The sequence below is a fragment of the Nipponia nippon genome, unplaced genomic scaffold, assembly GCF_047370975.1.
Source record: "Nipponia nippon isolate SJK-2023a ecotype South Korea unplaced genomic scaffold, ASM4737097v1 scaffold_31, whole genome shotgun sequence".
Lineage (NCBI taxonomy): Eukaryota > Metazoa > Chordata > Aves > Pelecaniformes > Threskiornithidae > Nipponia > Nipponia nippon.
In genome coordinates, this window is record NW_028262349.1 from 1,557,810 (window position 1) to 1,577,584 (window position 19,775).

General features: G+C 46.9%; 1 protein-coding gene across 4 annotated transcripts; it reads left to right on the forward strand.

Moving 5' to 3' along the window:
* Window positions 1–18: 18 nt before the first annotated feature.
* On the forward strand, window positions 19–18,941 carry SUGP1 (SURP and G-patch domain containing 1). 4 transcript variants are annotated; one of them, XM_087769239.1, is made up of 14 exons: window positions 28–212; window positions 514–685; window positions 1,299–1,402; window positions 1,834–2,061; window positions 3,850–3,973; window positions 4,559–4,662; window positions 6,374–6,497; window positions 8,313–8,815; window positions 13,594–13,700; window positions 14,349–14,526; window positions 14,784–14,890; window positions 15,726–15,871; window positions 17,356–17,485; window positions 18,019–18,941. In XM_087769239.1, the coding sequence occupies exons 1-14, from the start codon at window positions 188–190 to the stop codon at window positions 18,043–18,045; spliced, it is 2,079 nt and encodes a 692-aa protein (XP_087625365.1). In that variant the 5' UTR covers window positions 28–187; the 3' UTR covers window positions 18,046–18,941. The 4 variants fall into 4 exon arrangements, 3 of the variants coding, with proteins under 3 accessions (XP_087625364.1, XP_087625365.1, XP_087625366.1); XM_087769238.1 differs by lacking the exons at window positions 17,356–17,485; window positions 18,019–18,941 and adding an exon at window positions 16,660–17,349 and having other exon boundaries at window positions 19–212; XR_015707309.1 differs by lacking the exons at window positions 17,356–17,485; window positions 18,019–18,941 and having other exon boundaries at window positions 21–212; window positions 14,784–15,013; window positions 15,726–15,852.
* Window positions 18,942–19,775: the final 834 nt, after the last annotated feature.

The following is a 19,775-nucleotide window of genomic DNA, read 5'->3' on the forward strand; positions in this document are numbered from 1 at the left end:
CGTGGCGGCGGCGCCGCTGTCCGCAGCGAGCCGGTTCAGCCCTCTGCTCGGCCTCGCTGCCGCGGGAGGCGCGGGGAGGGAGGCGGAGGCCTCGGCGGGACTACATCTCCCAGAGGCCTTTGCGGCAGAGCCGCCTGACGCCGCCCGCCCCGTCGGCCGCGGTGCATCGTGGGACGGAAGCTCCAAAATGGACAACCCCAGGGATGCGCCAGGTACGGCCGGTCCCGCCGAGCCCCCGGCCGCTGCCCCGCCGCCCCCGGCCCGCCGCCGCCCCTCCCCGGTTCACCCCCCCCGGCCCTGCGGCCTGGCAGCCGGCTGCAGCGCGGGGGCGGCGGCGCACGGGGCTTGGCGGCCTCCTCGCCGCTGTGTGGGCAGCGACCCGCCCGCGGAGGCGCCGGGGGGGCTTGTGCGTGCCCGGGGCAGGGCCGCGGCATCGCCTCCCCGGTCGGCGCGGTGGCTGGGGAAGGCCCCGAACGCCGCAGACTTCATTTTCATCCCCCCCTTTTCCCGTAGGAAAAGCCAGCCGGTGGTTTGGGGTCGCGCAGTCTAAATCGGCCAAGACGAACGTGAATATTCTTCACCAAGAGGAGTTGATAGCGCAGAAAAAGAGAGAAATCGAGGCCAGACTGGAACAGCAAGCGAGACAGAATTACCTGAGCATACAGCAGCTACCTCTGTTTGGAGAGTACGTGTGAATTACGGTGGTGGTAGATGGGAGCTTCGCTGGCAGAAAACGGGCATGTTTGTCAAATGAAACCGAAGAGGCGAGCTTTACAGAGCTCTTGCGCTTGGAGGCAAATCCTGAGAAAGTTGAAATCGATATTTGAGAAACTGCTAGAATAAGATACTTGCACTTTAATTGACGTACAGCCAGATTTTCCAGGTGCTAGCAAGAATAGATGCGTGCTGACAGCAATCGTATTTTTAACAGGGTACTATTACGCTTTCCTTCTGCTTCCTGTTTGTTATCTTTCTTATAATCGCAACTCCTAAGACTTAGCACAGTTCTCCAGTTAAATGCTTGCCTGGGGTTCTCGGAAGCAGGGTAGCGAAACAGAGCAAGTAGAAATCCTTTTTCAGTGGCGGCGTAAACAAGGCAGGTGGAGAGCCTGGGTAAATGCTGCAAGCGGCGAGCTGAATTGTTCGTGTGCTTTTGAAAAGCTACGTGTTTTTTTCAAGGTTAGATGAGAGAGATTAGTAGTCACTGGCACTTGTCTTGTTTTCTGCTCAAAATAAATGCGTGAGGGGGGCTGGGGAGGATGATGAGTACCATCACCTACTTTTCTTTTTCTATTCAGAGATGACGGTACTGACAATGAAGCCTGTGTTTCCAACAAGTTTGTTAATGATGGCAGTTTCCTCCAGCAGTTTCTCAAGCTGCAGAAGGAAAAGTCAAGTACTGGTAGGTCGACTTCTGAGCAACAGGAGGCCTTCCTTCTCCTGGTGATACCAGCTTTGTGTGAGCTGCCTCCATGTATGTTCACTTTAGAAATCCTGCTATGAGCTGTTACCAGTACGAGTAAGTTCTAAAGCAATGATGACCCCTTTAAATTTGGATTAAGGTCTTTCTTTGAGATGTGACAGGGAGGTTTGCCCTCTTTCCCTCTATAGGTGCTGTAAATCAAGCATCTCTCGTCTAGCTTGAATTTCACTTCGTAAAAATCATCACAGTTTTCGTTTAGTTATGCAGCTTTTACCAGCCGGTGTCTTTAACTTACTCTGAAAGTAATGGCCTATCGCAGCTGTATTACTGCCTGAGTTGTTATTTGTAACCTTCTGAGATTAAAACAGTAAGGATGCACAGGAATTATTTTCCCCTCATTCTTTTCTAAGAACCTCCCCCAAGTTCTACTAATAACTCGGCAAACACTTCTGCATCAAATGTTGGGAAGAAACCTATGCTGTTTGGGAAGCGCCCCGGTCAGGTCCTGAGCAGCATGCTCCACCAAGCGAAGAACTACTCCCATTCCAAACAGACCCCAGTCGTTAACCGCCTCAGTGTGTTTCAGTCGCCAGATGAAGATGAGGAGGAAGACTATGAGCAGTGGTTGGAAATTAAAGGTAAATGACGCCTTGTACTACACTGTTTGTTTTGGGGTGCAGGTTCGCTTACCCTAGCGACAGGAGGATCTTTGCCCCTGTAGAGGGGTGGGGTTTTTTTCCCTTATGCTGTGAATCGGTATTCTTAGCACAGTTCTTGCGTGCAGACTTATGGAATATAAATGACACCAGTTAATGCTGGTGGCCTCCTCCAAAGCCAGCTTCAGCAGAAAAGCTGGGGACGGAATGCTGTTAGATATTACTTATCCAGCCCGAACTTGGTGTGGGAGATGGGTCACTCGCCATAGTTGGATTGGGTCTGTTTTGTGCCTAGAAGATTTATTTTCTCTGAGTTATCAAGGCAAGTGCTTGACCAGTCTGTAAGTCTGTGTGAAAAATAATGTTTAGAGAAGAAATATCTTCTGCTCTTAATGGAGCTTGATTGTTTACTAATGATAATAATTCTGCTTTTGTACAGTTGAAATCTGTTAAGGCTTATGCTGAGTTCTCTAGAACACATATAGATATAATGCTTGTATTTAAAATGGAATTTTCATTTTTTTAAATGATAGAAGATGAAAAGTCCTCAGTTTGGGTGTGGCTGTGTAGAGTAAAAAGTTGTATGTGTTAATAAAGATTAGATGTAAGGCACGGAACTATGACCAGGTAAAATCAAACTTCCTGCCTCTTTTCAAAGTTTCATTAGAAAAATCTCACCTCTAGGCCCTGGCTGCTTTAAGTAGGACAGAAAACCAATGAAGAATATTGCAGCACTTAAATTACCAAGTTTCTCTGGATAATCTAGGCCGGAAGGCAGATTTGCTTAATAATCTGAATTTCATGCGTGCGTATTAATCAAGTATAAAATTAGATTGGAGTTGGTAAATAAATCACACTAAGCTTTGTGTCATAATTTATTTCATTGTATGTTTACAAAACCATGTCTGGCTATTTTTGGTGGGATTTATAAAAGCATAATCTTAGAAATTCTGAACTTAAGCGTGAAATGCACTGCAGGAATGTGGGAAATCGCCACTGGCTGCAGAGAGCAGAGACAGTATGGACCCTTAATTTCAAGATTGTGGGCTTGAATCTAGCCTAGCTCAGTCTGGACAGCTCTGCTCCTGTGTGCTCTCTGTTCAGCGCCCTACCCAAAATGCTGTTGTCTAGACAAATGCCTGTGTTTAGTTGCCGTCCAATGTGTCCTGCATCGGCTCTGTAATCACTGTCAGTGTTAGTGGGTTCCTTTCTTGGCACAGAAGCCAAAATACAGTTTCTTGGAGACTGAGCTCTCCTCTTATCTCTGGTGGGATTCCCTCCAAGCGAGGGTTGAGACATGGGCATATGCCAGTAGGAAGAACTATGGGCTCTGGCTACACAATCTGTCTCTGCTGTCTGGGTACAGAGTGATGTCTTGGGAACTGGAATCTGTACTCTTTAGTGAGTAATGTGGTTGTTAAAAGCAAATTCCTGTTCCTCCCCATTGTGTTTTGTATGGAGTAGAATTGTCAGAAGCAAATTATGTTGCAATTGAAGTTGCACCCTCAACTGTGGTGATCCAAATCTTGGGCTTCTTCTTGTAGGAAAAATCTAGAAAAAAAACATTATCTTCCTACTAGGGGAGTGCAGAGGCTGACAGTAACCTAGGGATTGTAATTTGTACAGCTGTGTAAGACTGGATACCCCATTTCATCCTTTTTCTTCCCATTCCCGTTCTACTTTTGTCTGCCGCCGTGGTTCTTAGAAGTAATGTACCTGTTGCCTGTTTGGTGTGTGAGTTGAACCCCAGTACTGACAGCCTGCTTAAAGTTTTACCCCCAGAGGATGCGGAGACCCGACAAGTGGTGGAAAAGCTGGCTAGGTTCGTGGCTGAAGGGGGACCAGAATTAGAGAAGGTCGCTATGGAAGACTACAAGGATAACCCAGCTTTTTCGTAAGTGTGGTGCTAACTCTTGTCTTCCAAAGCAGAACGCTGTCTCTTTGTAGGAGAGAAATATCAGCCTTGTGTATATAGTCCTCGTGGATGTGTTTGGTTTAATTATCGTTTGGTGGATTTGAGCTTTGTTGCAAGTAATTGTTTTATAGCTGGGGAAGCTGAGGCAGAAAGTGATACTGTGCTGGTGCCGAGAGGCAGATGAGCTAGAGTTAGGAATACAGCATGGGAGGTCTGGCTGCCTGTACGGGGATACTGGGCTCGATCTCGGGGCTGGTTCCGTCTCCTCCGCCGCTGATGCGCTGTCTGGCTGTGGACAGAGGATTCCCTCCTATATCAGAGGACGTCATTATTTATTTCCCTTCAAGTGACACAAAAAAAATTTGGATGCAAGTCCTTAGATTAAAGCTATGTGTATTTATACATGCTAAAGACTTTGTAATCCACATTTTAAGGGCATTCTGAGTAATTTATCTGTTTTGTATTTTTTGGTTTTGAACTATTTATATCCCGAAGTATCAATGTTCGTGTGTAGTTGTTGCTGATGCATAATTTTTGCCCTTTTTTCCTCCGTCTCCACCCTAGGTTTTTGCATGATAAGAACAGCAGAGAATTCCTTTACTACAGAAAGAAAGTGGCAGAGATAAGAAAAGAGAATCAAAGTTCTCAGGCATCCTCTTCTCAGAAAGGTAATTCAGACCGGGATCTGGAGAATATAAATTGCCTAAGTTAAATTTGACTTCTTCACTCTCTCTGTAACTGCTTGTTAGGTCTGTTCTGGAAACAGTTGGAGTGGATATTTGGCTGTCAATCTGCTGCCTGTAAATAAAATTTCAAAATGGAAGGAGATGGTGATGAAACCTCACCGTGATGGCAGCGAACTCTTGTGCCAAAACGGTTGTTTCCCAAGCCCGTAGCATGCTATACCATGCGCTGTGTAAAGGGCTCTTGAAAGAGATTTTCCTTGTATTTCTCCAAAATCCTTAACAAAGCGAACTAAAATCATTCTCCATCGTGTGCGTTCTGGCAAGTGTTTTAGCCCTGAAAATGCATTTGGGAGAAGTACTTTTTCTTAGACGTTCTTATTTGGTTTGTTATCAATGAAAATGGTTGGTTGATTTGTTGAACACAATCACCATTTCTGCTGCCATTTCCCTAACTGAAGCTTTTATTTTCTGCTTGGGACATAAATCCTTGCAAGTCAGGGGCCGTGTTTTCAGGTGGGAAAACAGCAGAAGTGGGTGATCTGCCAGCAGACAGGTGGTGTGAGCAGTGGAATCTGGTTAACTGTGTTAAGAGACAGAAATTATTTAGTGGGTGAAGTGTGGTCTGCAGGCCAGGCATTTATCGCTTCTGGTCCAGCCTCTGTTTCGGGCCTGCTGTGTGGCCTTGGCGAATCACTCAGCCTCTCTGTGTCAGCTTCCTTTGCTGTGGAAAGGAGCGTTAATGTAATTTAGCTGTCACGCTGATGAGTTAACAGCTCAAACAAATCATGGTTTAATAGACTGTAGGCTGAAAGAGCTTGTTACCAATATCAACTAACTGATACAACAGTTTGGAAGCTAAGCGGTATTATCCATACTTTACAGGTGTGGAATATTGAAGCAAGGAAAGGTTATGACTTGTCCATGGCTTATAATCATGTCTTCTGCCTCCTGGTCCTGTGCCAGCACACTGGAGTACTGGCACTGGTACTGTGCAGGTAGCAAATGTCATATAAGGCTGTCGTGGCTAAATAACGTATTTGCCTGGCTCCTTATAAACATCAAATATGCTTGAAATATTAATGATCAGAGCCTTCTCTCTGCCTTTGGACTAAGGCTGCAGTAGCCACCTCTTCCAGGTGAGGACTGGGGCTGTTCCAGGGAGAATTTCCTCTGTCCTACAACCCTCCCCTAAAGCGGCCAGCAGATGTGTAGTGGCAGTCGGTACAAGTGGGATTACGGTGCGGTATTAGTTGGCCACTTTTTCTAAGGCCTTCCCCTTGCTCCTGGGGACGACAGCGGCAAAGTCTTTAACTAGAGATAATTGCGAGTGCCGAGGTGTAACCCTAAGGAAAAGTGCCTGACAGGAGGAAGAAACAGACTTCCTCTGCAGTAGAGAGAAACAAGTGTCCATCTTTGAAGACAAAAGCTGGTTTGTCTGTTAATCTGCTCTCATCTGGCTCCTGGCACAGAGGAAGCTGGGGTGTGAATGGGTGCTCCTCCGGTTACAAAGTTGTTGTACAACCTTATGCAATATCATGTTTTTGTGATATAAACTCTATGACTGTTTATGTGTAATATTTCTAAAAATTAAACTCGACCTTTTGCCCTTATTCTGCTCTTGGGGTTCTTAGAACAGATAGGCTTTGACTGTTGCTTGTGTGAGTTGGGCCCAGTACTGACAGCCTGCTTAAAGTTTCACCCCCAGACGACGAAGAGACAAAGAACTCTGCTGAGAAACTGGCCAGGTTCATAGCAGACGGGGGTCCCGAGGTGGAAGCTATTGCCTTGCAGAACAACCGAGAGAACCATGCTTTCAGGTGAGGGAAGAACCCTGCTGCTGAGTGGAATGTGGGGGGCTTGGATGGGTCTTTTTTTTTCTTTTAAGGGAAAACAATAGACAAGCTTGTGATAAGTCTGAGGTTACAAGAACAGTGCACTTAGATAGCACGGATATGTTTACATTCTCAAGCTTTACAGTTTAAAGCAAGGCACAGAGAGAGAGAAATCGATTTGCTTTCCCCCAGATAAATTTGCGACTTCCACCCCTCCTCACCCGCTTTCTGTTGCGATGTACTGGTATAATTCTGACCTTCGTACTTTTCTGTATATGGCCGTGTTTCGGTGTGGGCCCCCGTCCACCGCTCACACCGCTGTTGTCCAATTAATTTCCTGGGTTGCTCTTTGCACAGCATCTTCATGAACGTACGGGTAGCATTCCTTCACCGTTAGGTCCTCCTTTAGAATATCTTTTCCAGCCTTTCAGATGCTCGCTTCAGTGCTCACTGACAGCTGTTTAATGCCTCCCTTTGGTCTCATCCGTGTTTCGTTTTTCTGCTCTTACAAACAATTTGGTGTGTTCTCTGGAAGTGAAGTGGGGCTCAACAGGCCTTATTTTGTTGCCGATATTTTGGCATTTTATTGGCTACCTTCTGGCCCTCTGGGGTACTCCCCTTGCGTTGTGAATTGCATTAGACAGATGTGCTAATACCTGAGCTGTTTCATTATTTACTTTAAAGCCCCGCTGTGATCCCACCTGAGCAGGGTCGAGTTAAACGCCCTCTGCTTTGTTAGGATTTTGTCAGGTTTGCCACCAGGAGGGCCCCATCCTGCCCTCTGCTTGGTCCTGAAGCAATCCTTAGTGCTGTTATTCAAATAGAGGGATGCAGGACCACTTCTAGTGAATTTTAAAATACGTCAGAGAGCTGTTTGTGTTTGCCTGTGCTTGTTGTGCAGCGGCAGGTGGGAAAGGCCTGTCATCTCTTACGTTTTCTTGTGGGAGCAGGTGCTATCCCGAGGAGAGGTTATATCAAGTATTAAACTGGTCATCTAAAAAGGGAAGATTGTAGAGGAGTTAGGAATAGACAAGTTTTCTGTGTGAAGTATTTAAACTGGAGGGAGCCCAAAAAGCTAACGTGTTTGTAACAAACGTGACTGTATTGATTTTTTTTTTTTTTCCTTGCGTAGCTGCTAGATTGAGAATTGTTCGTGTTCTTCCCACAAAGACTAAGGAGTTTTATTTTACCCAAAAGGTCAGAGATGCCTATTTCTGGAAGGGGTAGCAAATAAAGCAATGGTTTTTTGCGTATGAGGGAACAGAAGGAGGAGTCATGGTGTAATTAAGCAGACTGGTAATGTCAACACTTCTAGCTCGAACAGAGACTCGGGAGCAGTTTCTTTAGGCAGTGGTTTGGCAATCCTGTTGATAAGACCTGAATGTTTGTTTTCTTCTGTGAACTGAAACCCGATGTGTTCTGGAGCCCTTGCAGCTTTTTCCAGATGTGTTCTGGAAGGCAGGTGAATTCTGGGGGAGGACCTTGCGTTTCCACAAATGGAACGTGATCCTTTTCAGTGCTGCGTGTTTATTTGGCACGAAAAATAGCTGTGGCTTGCTCATGAATAGGAAATACGCTTCCTGATCCCAAAGGCTTGCAGCTCACCTTCTTGCAAGAGCACGCGGAGCCCTGCATTGCACGCACATACACGCAGGATGGTGCTGGAGAGCAAGGAAGTGTGTGGGAAGGCTGGTTGTGCAAGAGCATTGCAGGAAAGAAAAGCCCTGACCAAGCTGTGCTATATCCAGCCCCTGCATATGACTGTTACATCTAAACTTACTTTTTTTTTTTTCTTCATAGGTTTTTATATGAGCCAAACAGCAAAGGCTACAAGTATTACCGGCAGAAACTGGAGGAGTTCCGTAAGGCCAAAACCAGCACTGCGTGTGCCCCCTTGCCTGCAGAGTCCAGTCTGAAAAGGAAGACCAGTCCCGAGGCATCACCATCACCTTTGTGCTTATCGTCTTTGCCTTTGCCCTTGCCCTCACCTTTGCCTTTGCCCTTGCCCGTTCTCTCGCCTTTGCCCTTGCCCGTCCCCGCACCTTTGCCCTTGCCCGTTCCCTCGCCTTTGCCTTTGCCCTTGCCCGTGCCCTCGCCCTTGCCCTCCCCTTCACCATCATCATCTACAACTCCACCTGATCAGACAGCTACAACTACTGCTGCAACAACAACAACAACTACAGCTACTGCTACAGGCACTACTAAAAAGAAGCGGAAGAGCAGGTGGGGGCCAGAGGAGGACAAGGTTGAATTGCCGCTCCCGCAGCTTGTCCAGCAGCTGGATTCTCCCTCCCCTCTTTCAGGTTAGTGGGTCTGTATGTTGTGTTGAATAACTGTTTTTCCTGGGGAGTGCATTCTGCCTTAGTACAGCTGGCTTTGTAAACAGAAAACCCAGTGAGCCTTATCTCTTGTTGTAATCTCCTTGGTTGCCAGCCCCCTATCTTTCAGCTGGGTCTAGCAGCTGACTCTCCCCTGTGTGGAAACCCAGATAAACCACTTTATCTCACTGACACCAGGGACTGGATCTGATCGTTCTCCAGCTATCTCTAAAACCCCTGCTGTGCTATAGCTCATTACAGCCTCAGCCTCTACACTATTTAGGGCTATTTCACTTCAGGAAGAGAGTCTGTCAGAAAACAAATATCAAAGGCTGAATTGTGCTTATTCCCCATGGTAGGATAAAATCCCTGGGCAGCGCTTCCATCTCACTCTGATCAGAAGGTGAAATGGGAATAGCTGTTCCCCAAGTGCTGGCGAACGCAAGTATAACTTCCAGTTCCAATTTATTCCCATTTCAGTTCATTTGATTGCAGACGGGGTTCACAGTCCTCACCCAGCGTTGAGGTTCGTGCTCCTGTTACTTCACCTGCCAAGTTCGCTCAGGGGGTGCAGCTCTCTTCGAGTGTTGGAAGATAATTCCTCCAGTCGAGGCACTTCTAGTGAGCTCTTGGAGGTTGTTCATCTGTGCATGTGCAGATAGGTAATTAGGCAGGCAGTTAGAGATGCGTACAAAAATTGAGTCACTCAAGGACAACAGGTGAATGCAGACATTTAAGATGGCATCTTTGAATCCTGTGCCCAATTAGTGTGGTGTGCGGAAAGGATGTGAAAAGGAGAAAGAGAAGACACAAGGCAGTTGGTGTTGGCAAACTGAGAGAATTAATAGTATGAGGCTGAAGTCACGGGAAGAGTAATAAGTACCTGTCTCCATAAGGACCTTTCTCAAAAAGCAATAGCAGAACGGATGAAGTGGGACAAGTAATAGAAAACAAGTAATAGAAAACAAGCTATAATTTTCTGAGCTGCAGGGTGATACCACAGATAATTATCAACATATGGTCATCCTGTACAATTCATTGCTCCAGCAAGTCGGTGGGTCTTCTGCTTTGGCTGGGTTTTAGAGGAGATAATTGCTCAGCCATTAATAGCTTTGATTGTTAGGCGTGGGTAAGATGTAGGGGTGGCTGTATATGATGTGGCGTCTTGATTCTGTGGAGGTCAGGAAGGAAGGACTCTATCTCCTAATCGAGCACTTCAAATGTAGATGAAGAGAAGTTCCTGTGTAATTCTGTCTTCTGATCACAGCCCTATACAGCAGTCTTGGCTATACATCTCGTATGTACAGGACAAGATACAAACCTGGATGGTTTATTCGTTTGACCTTGAATTGCTGCTCATAGTAAGGCAGAAATCAGATGCAAAAGTCTTTCCTGATTTTGTACCTCTAGAGTAATTTGGTTTTCTTGCAGACGGTAATGAAGCTTCGATGATGAAGCTGGGCAGGCGCTATCAAAACAAGCATCAGGTTCCGTCTTAATACCTCCTGCTGCAGTGGGGGGGCTGCAAGGGTATCCGTGTGCTCGTTCCAGCATGCTTCCTGCTGAAATCTCCCCTGGCTCTCCTCGCCTCCCCTTAATTAGACAGGAACATGCTCGTTGCCTTCATGCTCACTTTCTGCAGGGCTTTGTGTCAAGTAGAAGAAAAGGACAGCAAACAATTTGCCAGGCATAACAAATCAACCGTTAATGCGCTGTTAATGCTCTGCAGGGGGAAGGATTTTTTTTTTATCTGTTCAGATGGACTAATCCCTTTTTAGAATTAACATCTTCAACCTGACAGGTGAAGAGAATTCCAAATTACACCCCTGGCCCTCTGGAAGGTTAGAGTTGCACAGTATGCTTTGGTATTGAAATAGCTACGTCTTAGTCCTTTATCCTTAGCAATTGTTTTGGATTTAGTGGAGGACTGTTCTGATTCTTTTCCTATCTACTCTTAGTAATAAATCAGTATCACAAGGCTCCTCTTAAATGTATTGGTATTGCAACACTTAACTGCATACATACTGGAGGGACTAATACATCTGAAAAGCTGAACAGACCAGAGATACTGTGATTAGTGAACTCTGTGGACTAATGGGAAATTACAGCCTGTCATTAGAATTTTCTGAAACCTAATATTGGATTGGTTTGGGTCTGATTAGTTTTAATTGAGTAAGATCTTCAGACTATGAAGCAAAAAATCAGGCACTTCTGTGTTGGGATTTCTCCTGCTGTCCTTAAAGGACATTCACTTCTCTTCTAACAAGCTCTTCTTCGGGCATGTGGGAAAGGGATAAACCTTCAGGTAGCCTTCTGCCAATGCTGCAGATAGACTGCACCATTAACCCTGTAGGCAAAGCTGATGTCATTCGAGGAAAAAAAAAAAATGTATTTTTCCCAGGCCTGCTGAACATGAGGCTGAGAAGCAACTCCTTATCTTTCGCATAGCGTTTGCCTGGTGTACACCAGTGTGAGGAACTTACAAATCTTATCTATTTTTATGCAAATTCATTGACCGATCTTATTTATGAATAGACTTTTCTGTCTTCAGATGTGGACTTGGGATGGAGCTTCGCTTTTTCTGTCAACTTTGCCTGTATTGAGATACTTTGGGCCAAGACTACCAAATTATCCCCCAGAGCTAAATTTCTGCAGTGAGTCTTTCAGCAGCTCTCAGCATAAAGTCTGCAAGGTACCAGAGCAGTCAGACAAGCCAGATGTAGTTTTAGCACAAGAAGGAGCAGTGGCATCTGCTTTCTGGGAAGTAAAAGAAGATGCTACAGTCTCACCTTTCTCCTTTAAGGTGGTTATATATGCTGGCAAGCCACCAGCTCGCGGGGCCTCTAGAGCCATGCCTGGCTCTTAGCCTGAGTGTTTATGCAATTCAGAACTAAGCCAAAGAGCTGCTGACCTCTGTGAAGGGCAGAGAGTCTTCCTCGATGCATTCGGAGAAAGCTTTCCCATGCCCTGAGACAGGAGGTGAATCTTTGACTAGGGCTGATGCTGGAGTGCCCCAGTCTCACGTAACATTTGGGGCCAGATTCTTCTTTACGTGGAGTAGGTGTAGTGCCTTCATTAAAACTGTTTCCAAATCTCGGTGCTCTCCGAGACAGAAATTGGGCTGTTTATCAATAATAGATAGGTTTATTTTTCTATTTTTTCTTATTTCTTGGGAGCTGAGGGTGCGTATCCTAGCACCAAGCCCAGCGTAGCACGGCTTCTCGCTTCCCTCCTCGTGGAAAACCTCTTGCAGTGTTTTACATAACTCTTCCTGCAGAGTTGACTCCCGGCGCTGGTGCAAATGTGCAGAGGCTGTAGCTGTGTGAGGGAGGGTGGATGCGCTGTTTCATGTTCTCCTTGGGAGGCTGGAGTTAAGGAAGCCACTTTTCAATCCTGGAGTGCTCAGCCAAAAGCATGCGGGAAGGGAGGGGAGATAAGAGTGCTCAGATCAATTGCCCTGAGTGCGAATAAGAGGAAGGGAGAAGACGACCCCTGGGGCCTAATTAGCATGCTGTGTAGACATTTGGTGTCATGAACAATGATCCTATTATTATCGGGCTTCATAATTAATAGATAATGAATAATTAATGAAGCATCACTTAACTGTAGCCTGGACTTACATTCAAATGGAGGTTTTTGCAGTCATTAGGAAGAAATCCTTTTCCTTGTATTGAAAAATGCAACGCACTTTCAAGTGCCGTTGTGTGTCTTCTTTTAATCCCTTAAATATTTAACTGTTGGGTTCTTAACTCTGAGGTGCTTTAGAGGGGAGCTGCCAGCCCTGCTAGATATATAGGAACCAAGTTTGCAAGGCAATCTCCATTGTAAATCTCTTTTTTGCAGCCCCAGCAGTGTTTCTATTACTTCCATGGTGCAGCAATTACAAATAGGCTTCCTTCTTTTTCCCCCTCTCTCTTTCCTTTAACTTGCCCTTTGCACTCCAAGTGCCATATGGTCATTTTAAATCAGTAGGTGCTCTGCCCAGATAATGTTAACGTCTAATTTCAGGGCTTATCTGATACAACAGCAAAAATCATTCCAAAGGAGGAGCTTCCAAGAGGGGATGCTGCAGAAAAAGGAGGATACATCAATGGGATTGTCAAGCAGAGACTTAAAATGCCCCCTCTTTGAAAGCAGGGGCAACGTCCCTGGCAATGCTGCTCTTGAGCCTGGAGATTAGAAACTAAAATCTCCTTGGGGAACGGCAACTTCCAAAAGCAGCATAATGCTCATGTCTTTATTCTAATGTGGTCATTTGCTTTTCATTTTGAATGAAGTTGCTGTTTACATAGTAATCAGCAGACACTTACGTGCGCAGATTGGACAATATGCTGACAGGCTCAGATCTGCTTGTGACTCAATTCTGAATAATTAAGTATCGCTCTGTGCCGTGGCTGGGGTTCATGAGGAAGCCTTAGGAGGGGAATTAATCTTAAGGAGGAATGATTTTTAAGGCACGGCGTAGTAGATTGCCGTGCAGTGTGACCTAGGATGGGAGATGCAGTTTGCGGGTCTGCTAATGCGATACGGGCAGGGAATGCTCTGAGCTGGCTGGTGACGGAGGTGCAACCTGGTGGCTTTCCTGCTCCTGTGGTTTTTCAGTCGTTAAGAACTTTGTTGCGGTTGTTCTTCAGTTAAGTGCGTCAGTGCTGGAACTAGGAGATGAGCGTAAAACTTCATGTGGGGATCTTGAGATGTGGTTTCGCTGGTCTCAACAGCTGTCTCAGATTTTTGAAAGTCTTTTTAATGTGTGCTTATTACAGTTCAGGACCTCAAGGGTCTTGGTTATGAAAAAGGGAAGCCGGTTGGTTTGGTGGGTGTGACGGAGCTCTCCGAAGCCCAGAAGAAACAGCTGAAGGAGCAGCAGGAGGTAATGCCCTGAAGTGATTTCCAAATTCATATTGCATTGCAGCATGGCTGGGTTAGATGGGAAAATGGAGGTGAAGATAGCAAAGAAACTTTCCCAGCGGCCCACAAATAAATCTCTACGATTTGTGCTGAATGCTTAAGAATCATGTGATGCTGCAGTCAGCAGAAATATTAGAGGACTTTGGGGAAAATGAATTAAGCCAGCCAATTGCTGTCCTGCCAAACTAAAACCCCAAATCTATAAGGTCTGTTGTGTCACATCTGCAGCTGGTTATGTATTGCTTCAGCAATGGGGAGAAGGTGAGGGGATACTTGCAAGCTTGGGGGGAATGAGAGCAGAATTGGCTTTTGCCAGAACGTGGGGGTGATGGTTAAGCTGCGTGGGGACGATCAGAGGGCAGCAGTCCTCAGTGTTGATATCAAGGTGCTTCTACTGGAGGAACCAGCGCATAAAGCTCCCGTTTGATCCGAGAAGCGAGCGGATCAGATCAAGCGACAGCACTGCCTGTTGGGATTTGTAGTTGTCACAACCGGTGTTCTGTACGGCAGCTGGGGCAGCTGCGGGCTCTGCTGCAGGACGCCGCGTGCCTCTGTGGCTGCCTGCGAACTGCTTATCGTATTGAGCGTGCTGTTGCGTCTCTTCCCCTAGATGCAGCAGATGTACGATATGATCATGAAGCACAAGCGAGCCATGCAGGAGATGCAGATGATGTGGGAAAAGGCAATTCAGCAGCACCAACATGGCTATGACAGCGATGAAGAGGTGGACAGCGAACTGGGAACGTGGGAGCACCAGCTTCGACGCATGGAGATGGACAAGACGCGAGGTGCGTAGGGAGCTGCCGTGCAGGCGACTCGCTCTGCGGTTGTACAAAGGCCTCCAGAGGGAGATGTCCGAGATGGTGGTGTTGGCGTGGGAGTTGCAGGGTCACTTGTCACTGGTCTGTGCTGTGGCTTCCCTGCTTGTTGAGTGGAGAGAAGAACCGTCTGTCGCTGTGAGGCTTTATGCTTCACAAACCCTCTGAAATTCCAAGTCAAAGAACGCTGCGTTATTGCTGTTTTCTCTCCTCTGTGTCTTGGGCAGAGTGGGCTGAGCAGCTGACCCAGATGGGCAGAGGGAAACATTTCATCGGAGACTTTCTTCCGCCTGACGAGCTGGAGAAATTCATGGAGACGTTCAAGGCATTGAAGGTGAAATAGCAGAGACTTCGCAGGGCGGTGGCAATGCTTCAGACTTGTCCCGTAGCAGTGAGGGAAAGGCCTCAAGCCTGCTTAGCCCTCTGTCACAGCAGTTGGCTACCTTGCAGCCTTGAGGTACTTCTGCCCTCGCACTGGGAGCTCTGTTACTTCTGGAGGAAACAAGGGGTTCGTTTTTTGCTGTTCGCAGAGAAACGGCTGTAGCAAATTAGAGAACAGGCTATTGGGAGAGTATTTGGGGGTCAGCTGAAATTATAGACAAGCCTCTCAGACTACCTGCCATTTGTGTGCTGTTCCTGTTTCGGTAGGTGGTTGCTGATGCCAAGCAAGGAAAATTTGAATTTTTATCCAGATGATTACAGTAAAGTGAAAATATAAAGCCTACAAAAAGCTTATTGCAGAGCAATACCTGCCAATTCTTCCTAAACTGTAGAACGTCTTGATGCTGGCGCATCCCTCGTAATGTTTTCATGTAACCAGCGTGAGGTCTGACATTCCCTGGAGATCCTGGCTTAAATAAGAACTGCATCTGAAGCTTGATCCAGTGAGCAACTTTAAATTCAGGAGCTAAATATTTCTCAGCTTAATCTCACAGTAACGTTCCCTGCTTTTTGCCGATTATGTTATAGGGCTGTGCAGTGCTTTATCATTTACCTATTTTCTTCTCTGTGGTGGTGCAGAACTGGAATCCCAAGAAATCGTGCTAGTTATTAATTGTTTGCCAGAACCATCCTAACTTTGAGTAGCTGAAGCTGGTTTTCCCCTCCTCTAACCCACAAAGACAGGTGCGTATAAAAAATAACCAACGCTACCTTTTGTGTCTCTGCAGGAAGGACGCGAGCCAGATTATTCTGAATACAAAGAGTTCAAACTGACTGTGGAAAACATAGGTTATCAAATGCTAATGAAGATGGGCTGGAAGGAAGGCGAGGGACTTGGTTCGGATGGACAGGGGATTAAAAACCCAGTCAGCAAGTAAGCAGAGTTCTGCTATTGATTTAGTCCTTTCCTCTTGGGCTGATAATTGATGCTCCTACCCTGGCCTACTGGAAGCAGCTGCGATGAGTGTGGCTGTAATTCATCACTTGAACAGAATAGGGGATCTTCGCAGCAAAGGAGAAAAATCGTTTCTGATTTCTTTGGGGTTCCCTCCCCCCAAGGCCTGGCTTTGGTACTTTACCTCAGGCAGGAGGTGTGATCGGAGCCAAGAGATTCTGATCTCGGTTTGCGTAGTGCATCCTTCTGAAAGGTGCCTTCTCCCCAGTTTCCCCATCTATAAAATGAAGATAATACTTGTCTGCACCTCACCTCTCCCAGGGCACGTGAGGATTAAGTCATGTCTTTAAAGTCATACATTTATTTAAGTATTAAAGAATATGCCTTTTGCATCTGAAGCGCCTTCGGTGCCTGCTAGCTGGTCCCTGGCGTGCTGCGGGTGAAAGGCGATTACCAGTACTTGCTGCTGCTAGGCCTGTGTTTGAAAGATGTTTCGCCCCAGATCAGAGCGCTTTGTGTGTGATCATGCAGCTGTCTTGACATCACTCTTTGCACAGAAGTTTTCTGATTTGATCACACTTTGTATATAATAAAGCTTTATGTGGGTTCTATCCAAAAATAGATGAGCGTCTCTCTTTAGGTGGATCATCTGTCGGTAACATACGCTGAACTTCAAAACCAAATATTGGGGATAGGAAATACTCTGAATTATTTTTTTAGCATTAGATCCTTTTAGAAATAACAGTTGTTTGTTTACTGCACGATAGAAAGTATCTCTACAAAGCACGTCTGCTCCTCTTTGGCAAGAAGATCTCTCTGGCAACGCGCTTATTGGTTCAAAGAATTCCTGTGATAAAAGAGCGCTGTAATCAAACCAGCAAGGCCTGCAAACGACAGGAGGAAGGCAGTTTCTGTCCATCACAGGGCTGAACAAGGGTTGTGATTTGCTTGGGCTCTACCATCTCTGATGTTCTTAGAGCGGATAAGAAGGTGCTACAGCAGATGGAAAGGAATTGCGTCTGCTTTTGGACTCTGTTGGAGTGAGGGAATGGGAGTCAGGCACGTTGTTTAACAGTCCTGTGTGCCTCCAACCAGCGAGGTACAAATCAACGCCTTCGGCTGCCAAAGGTTGCCAGTCAGAGCACCGTTCAGCAGGGAGGCATCCAAAGCGTAGACGGCATTTCTGTTCCAGCTGTAAAAGGTTAAAAAAATATATGTTGACACTACTGCTTCCATCTAACGATAGCACGCGTCATCCATTTGGAAGGGCAACGTAGAAACGTGGCAAATGCAATAAGCCGCTCGGTATTAGCTGTCTGTCTTGATGCAGCGCGCTCTGTGTGAGGACGCCCGGTGCTCCCTGATGCTTGTTCTCTGGGCTCCGAGCAGGTAGTTCTGGTGAAGAGGAGGGCGATCTGTCACATCTGCTTACCTCGGAGGCTTTGTTCCCTCTTTCCAAACAGGGGAACTACTGCTGTGGATGGAGCTGGTTTCGGCATTGACCGTCCCGCCGAGCTAACCAAGGAGGATGATGAGTACGAGGCATTCCGTAAACGGATGATGCTCGCCTACCGCTTCCGACCAAATCCATTGGTAAGGAGGTCCCGAAAGCAGAGCACAGTGACAAATCCAGAGAGGCTTCTGTGGGTATCTTGTAAGGGCGGGAGTGTTTCTAGGGCTTAGCCAAGAGAGCGAATGCAGTCAAAGTTTCTCTTTGATTCTGTTCTCATGCTGAATCAAATTATCGCTACCAAAACGTCCACGGATGCGCGGTTTTCCTTGCAATGATTTTTTTGAATACAAAAGCCCCTGTTCTTAATTTTATCTTGTACATACAAAGTATAAGCCTTGTGCACAAAGGACAGGGATGGGATGGGCTGTCCGTGAATCCATGGTTTATTTTGAATAATTGTTTTCCTGGTTGCAAGAGGCTTGTAAGCTTGCATTTGCCTCTGTTCGGCTCAGCACGCCTAGAAAGCTACGTTTGTAGTTTTTTGATTGGAAACCTCAGGTTTCACTGTCAGATACGTCACGTTTCAGTGGCTTTTTCAGATAATTAAGCTCAGATGCTCATTGTTCCGTGAAGACAGCAATTTTGATTAATTTTCTCTTGTTATTCCCCACAGAACAATCCGCGACGACCTTACTACTGAGAATGTTTTGGGGACAATGTATTTTGAAAACAATTGTAATTTTACTGTGAAATGTTATGAAACTGCATTATCATTCTCTTATTTGCTAATATTGTAAAACTTATTGAAGTCCCAGTACCATCCTTCACCCAGAAGAAAGGCCTGCAAGCCCACTCACTGCACACTCGAGTGTCATGACAGCCGTGTCGTGACGAGGCCTGGGTGGTATGCGGAGAGGAGAACGGAGCAGGGGAGGACGGCGATCGTCACCCGGTGCCCTGCTGACAGCGGGAGGGAAGCACCAAAGATACCAACAGGAATCGTTCAGGGACTCCATTTGTGTTTAGCTCGGTGCCATGTTGCAAGGAGTGCGTTTTGTGTGTGACGGCAGAGCCTCTGTTGTTCGGATACGCAGCTTGTGCTGCTCTGGGGGTTTTCTGTTTGTTTATTTGCAAATACAACGAGGGGCTGTCTCCGACCCAGCCCTTGGAGCTGTTGTTCAGCCAGGCCGTTGTTCCCTGAAGAACTGGGTTCTGATGCTGTCGCGAAGCTCAAGGTATACTCTGACCTTCAACTGACATTGCAAAACCAGTGCCTGGTGGCTTTACCTCTGCCCCGTGGAAGACAGGGTGTGGATCGGTGTCGAGCATGGCTGCAAGGGGTGAGGGGCGCAGGGCGAGTTCGTTCAGCTTCAGAGGCCACGGCCTCTTGGTTTCTCGAACACTAAGTTCACCCCCGGCTTCCTAGCCGAACAAAGGACTTGCTGCCGCTTTCTGTGGATTGGGGTGATGAAGAACCAAGCCTTCAAACACAGTTTGTCAAAGGCCATTTGGATTTTGTTGTCATAAGAAACCCGTCTACAAATATGAATTTTCTTCCTTCAGTCTGTAAATAAAATAAAACTCATTTGTTCCTTAGTTTTTCATCACTGAATTTTTGATCTTACTGTGGGTTATCGTAGGCCGAGAGACTGCTCTAGATCCCTTTCCATCCAAGCATCTTGGAGAAAACAAAGTGAGGTTGGTTGGTTTGGTTTCTTTTGCATTTGTTTTCCCTCAGTCCGAATACTTGGTGTGTGGTTCTCTTTGTTAACTTTTCTTAACATAGAGTCAAGGACTTGGCTTTCAATGAAAGCATTCGAAACAGTAGAATCAGTAGGGGTTCATTGTGAGGAAAGTCAAAATCCGGGAGCACCTTGCAGCGCGTGCTGCGCCAGCGCGTTGCGTGCTCGCTACAGTGCGCGGGGATGCTGTGCTTGGGATGGCTAATCGGCGCGGGCAGTAAGCGTGGCAGGTTGGGAAACCCGGCGGGTCTCCAGCAGGGCCAAGCTTCTGCTCAGATGATTGAGGTGGCTGTGACAGCTGCCCTTTCCCGGTGAGTTGGACACCCGTCCCTTCGGTTTCTCCCTGTGGTGGCAGCGCCACTCGCTCTTGGTTCCCGGCTGGCACAAGCCCGGGCTGCGGAGCTGCTTGTCCCGAGTTACCCGGGCCCAGAGCAGCACGGGGCTGAAGCCGGGCTGCCCGTTTCACTGCGGGCTTTTCTGTAGAAGTGGGGGCTTGCGGGGAGGCAGCTGGGAGAGCGGAGGCATTTTCAGTCTCTATTCCAAGTGTCGGTAGCACGACGTCCTTTCGGCACCGGCGGCGACCCGGGGGCAGCGTGGCCTTAGAGGCCGGGTGCGTGGGCAGGCTCGCTGCTCTTGCTGATCGGGTCTTTAATCTGATGCTACAGCGATGCCCCTGTACTTCGTTGAT

Coding starts and splice junctions, on each gene's coding strand:
- SUGP1 (XM_087769238.1), top strand. CDS start 188: ATGGACAACCCCAGGGATGCGCCAG. Junction 13,701..14,348: donor AGCTGAAGGAGCAGCAGGAG/GTAATGCCCTGA, acceptor CTCTTCCCCTAG/ATGCAGCAGATGTACGATAT. Junction 15,872..16,659: donor ATTAAAAACCCAGTCAGCAA/GTAAGCAGAGTT, acceptor ACTGCACGATAG/AAAGTATCTCTACAAAGCAC.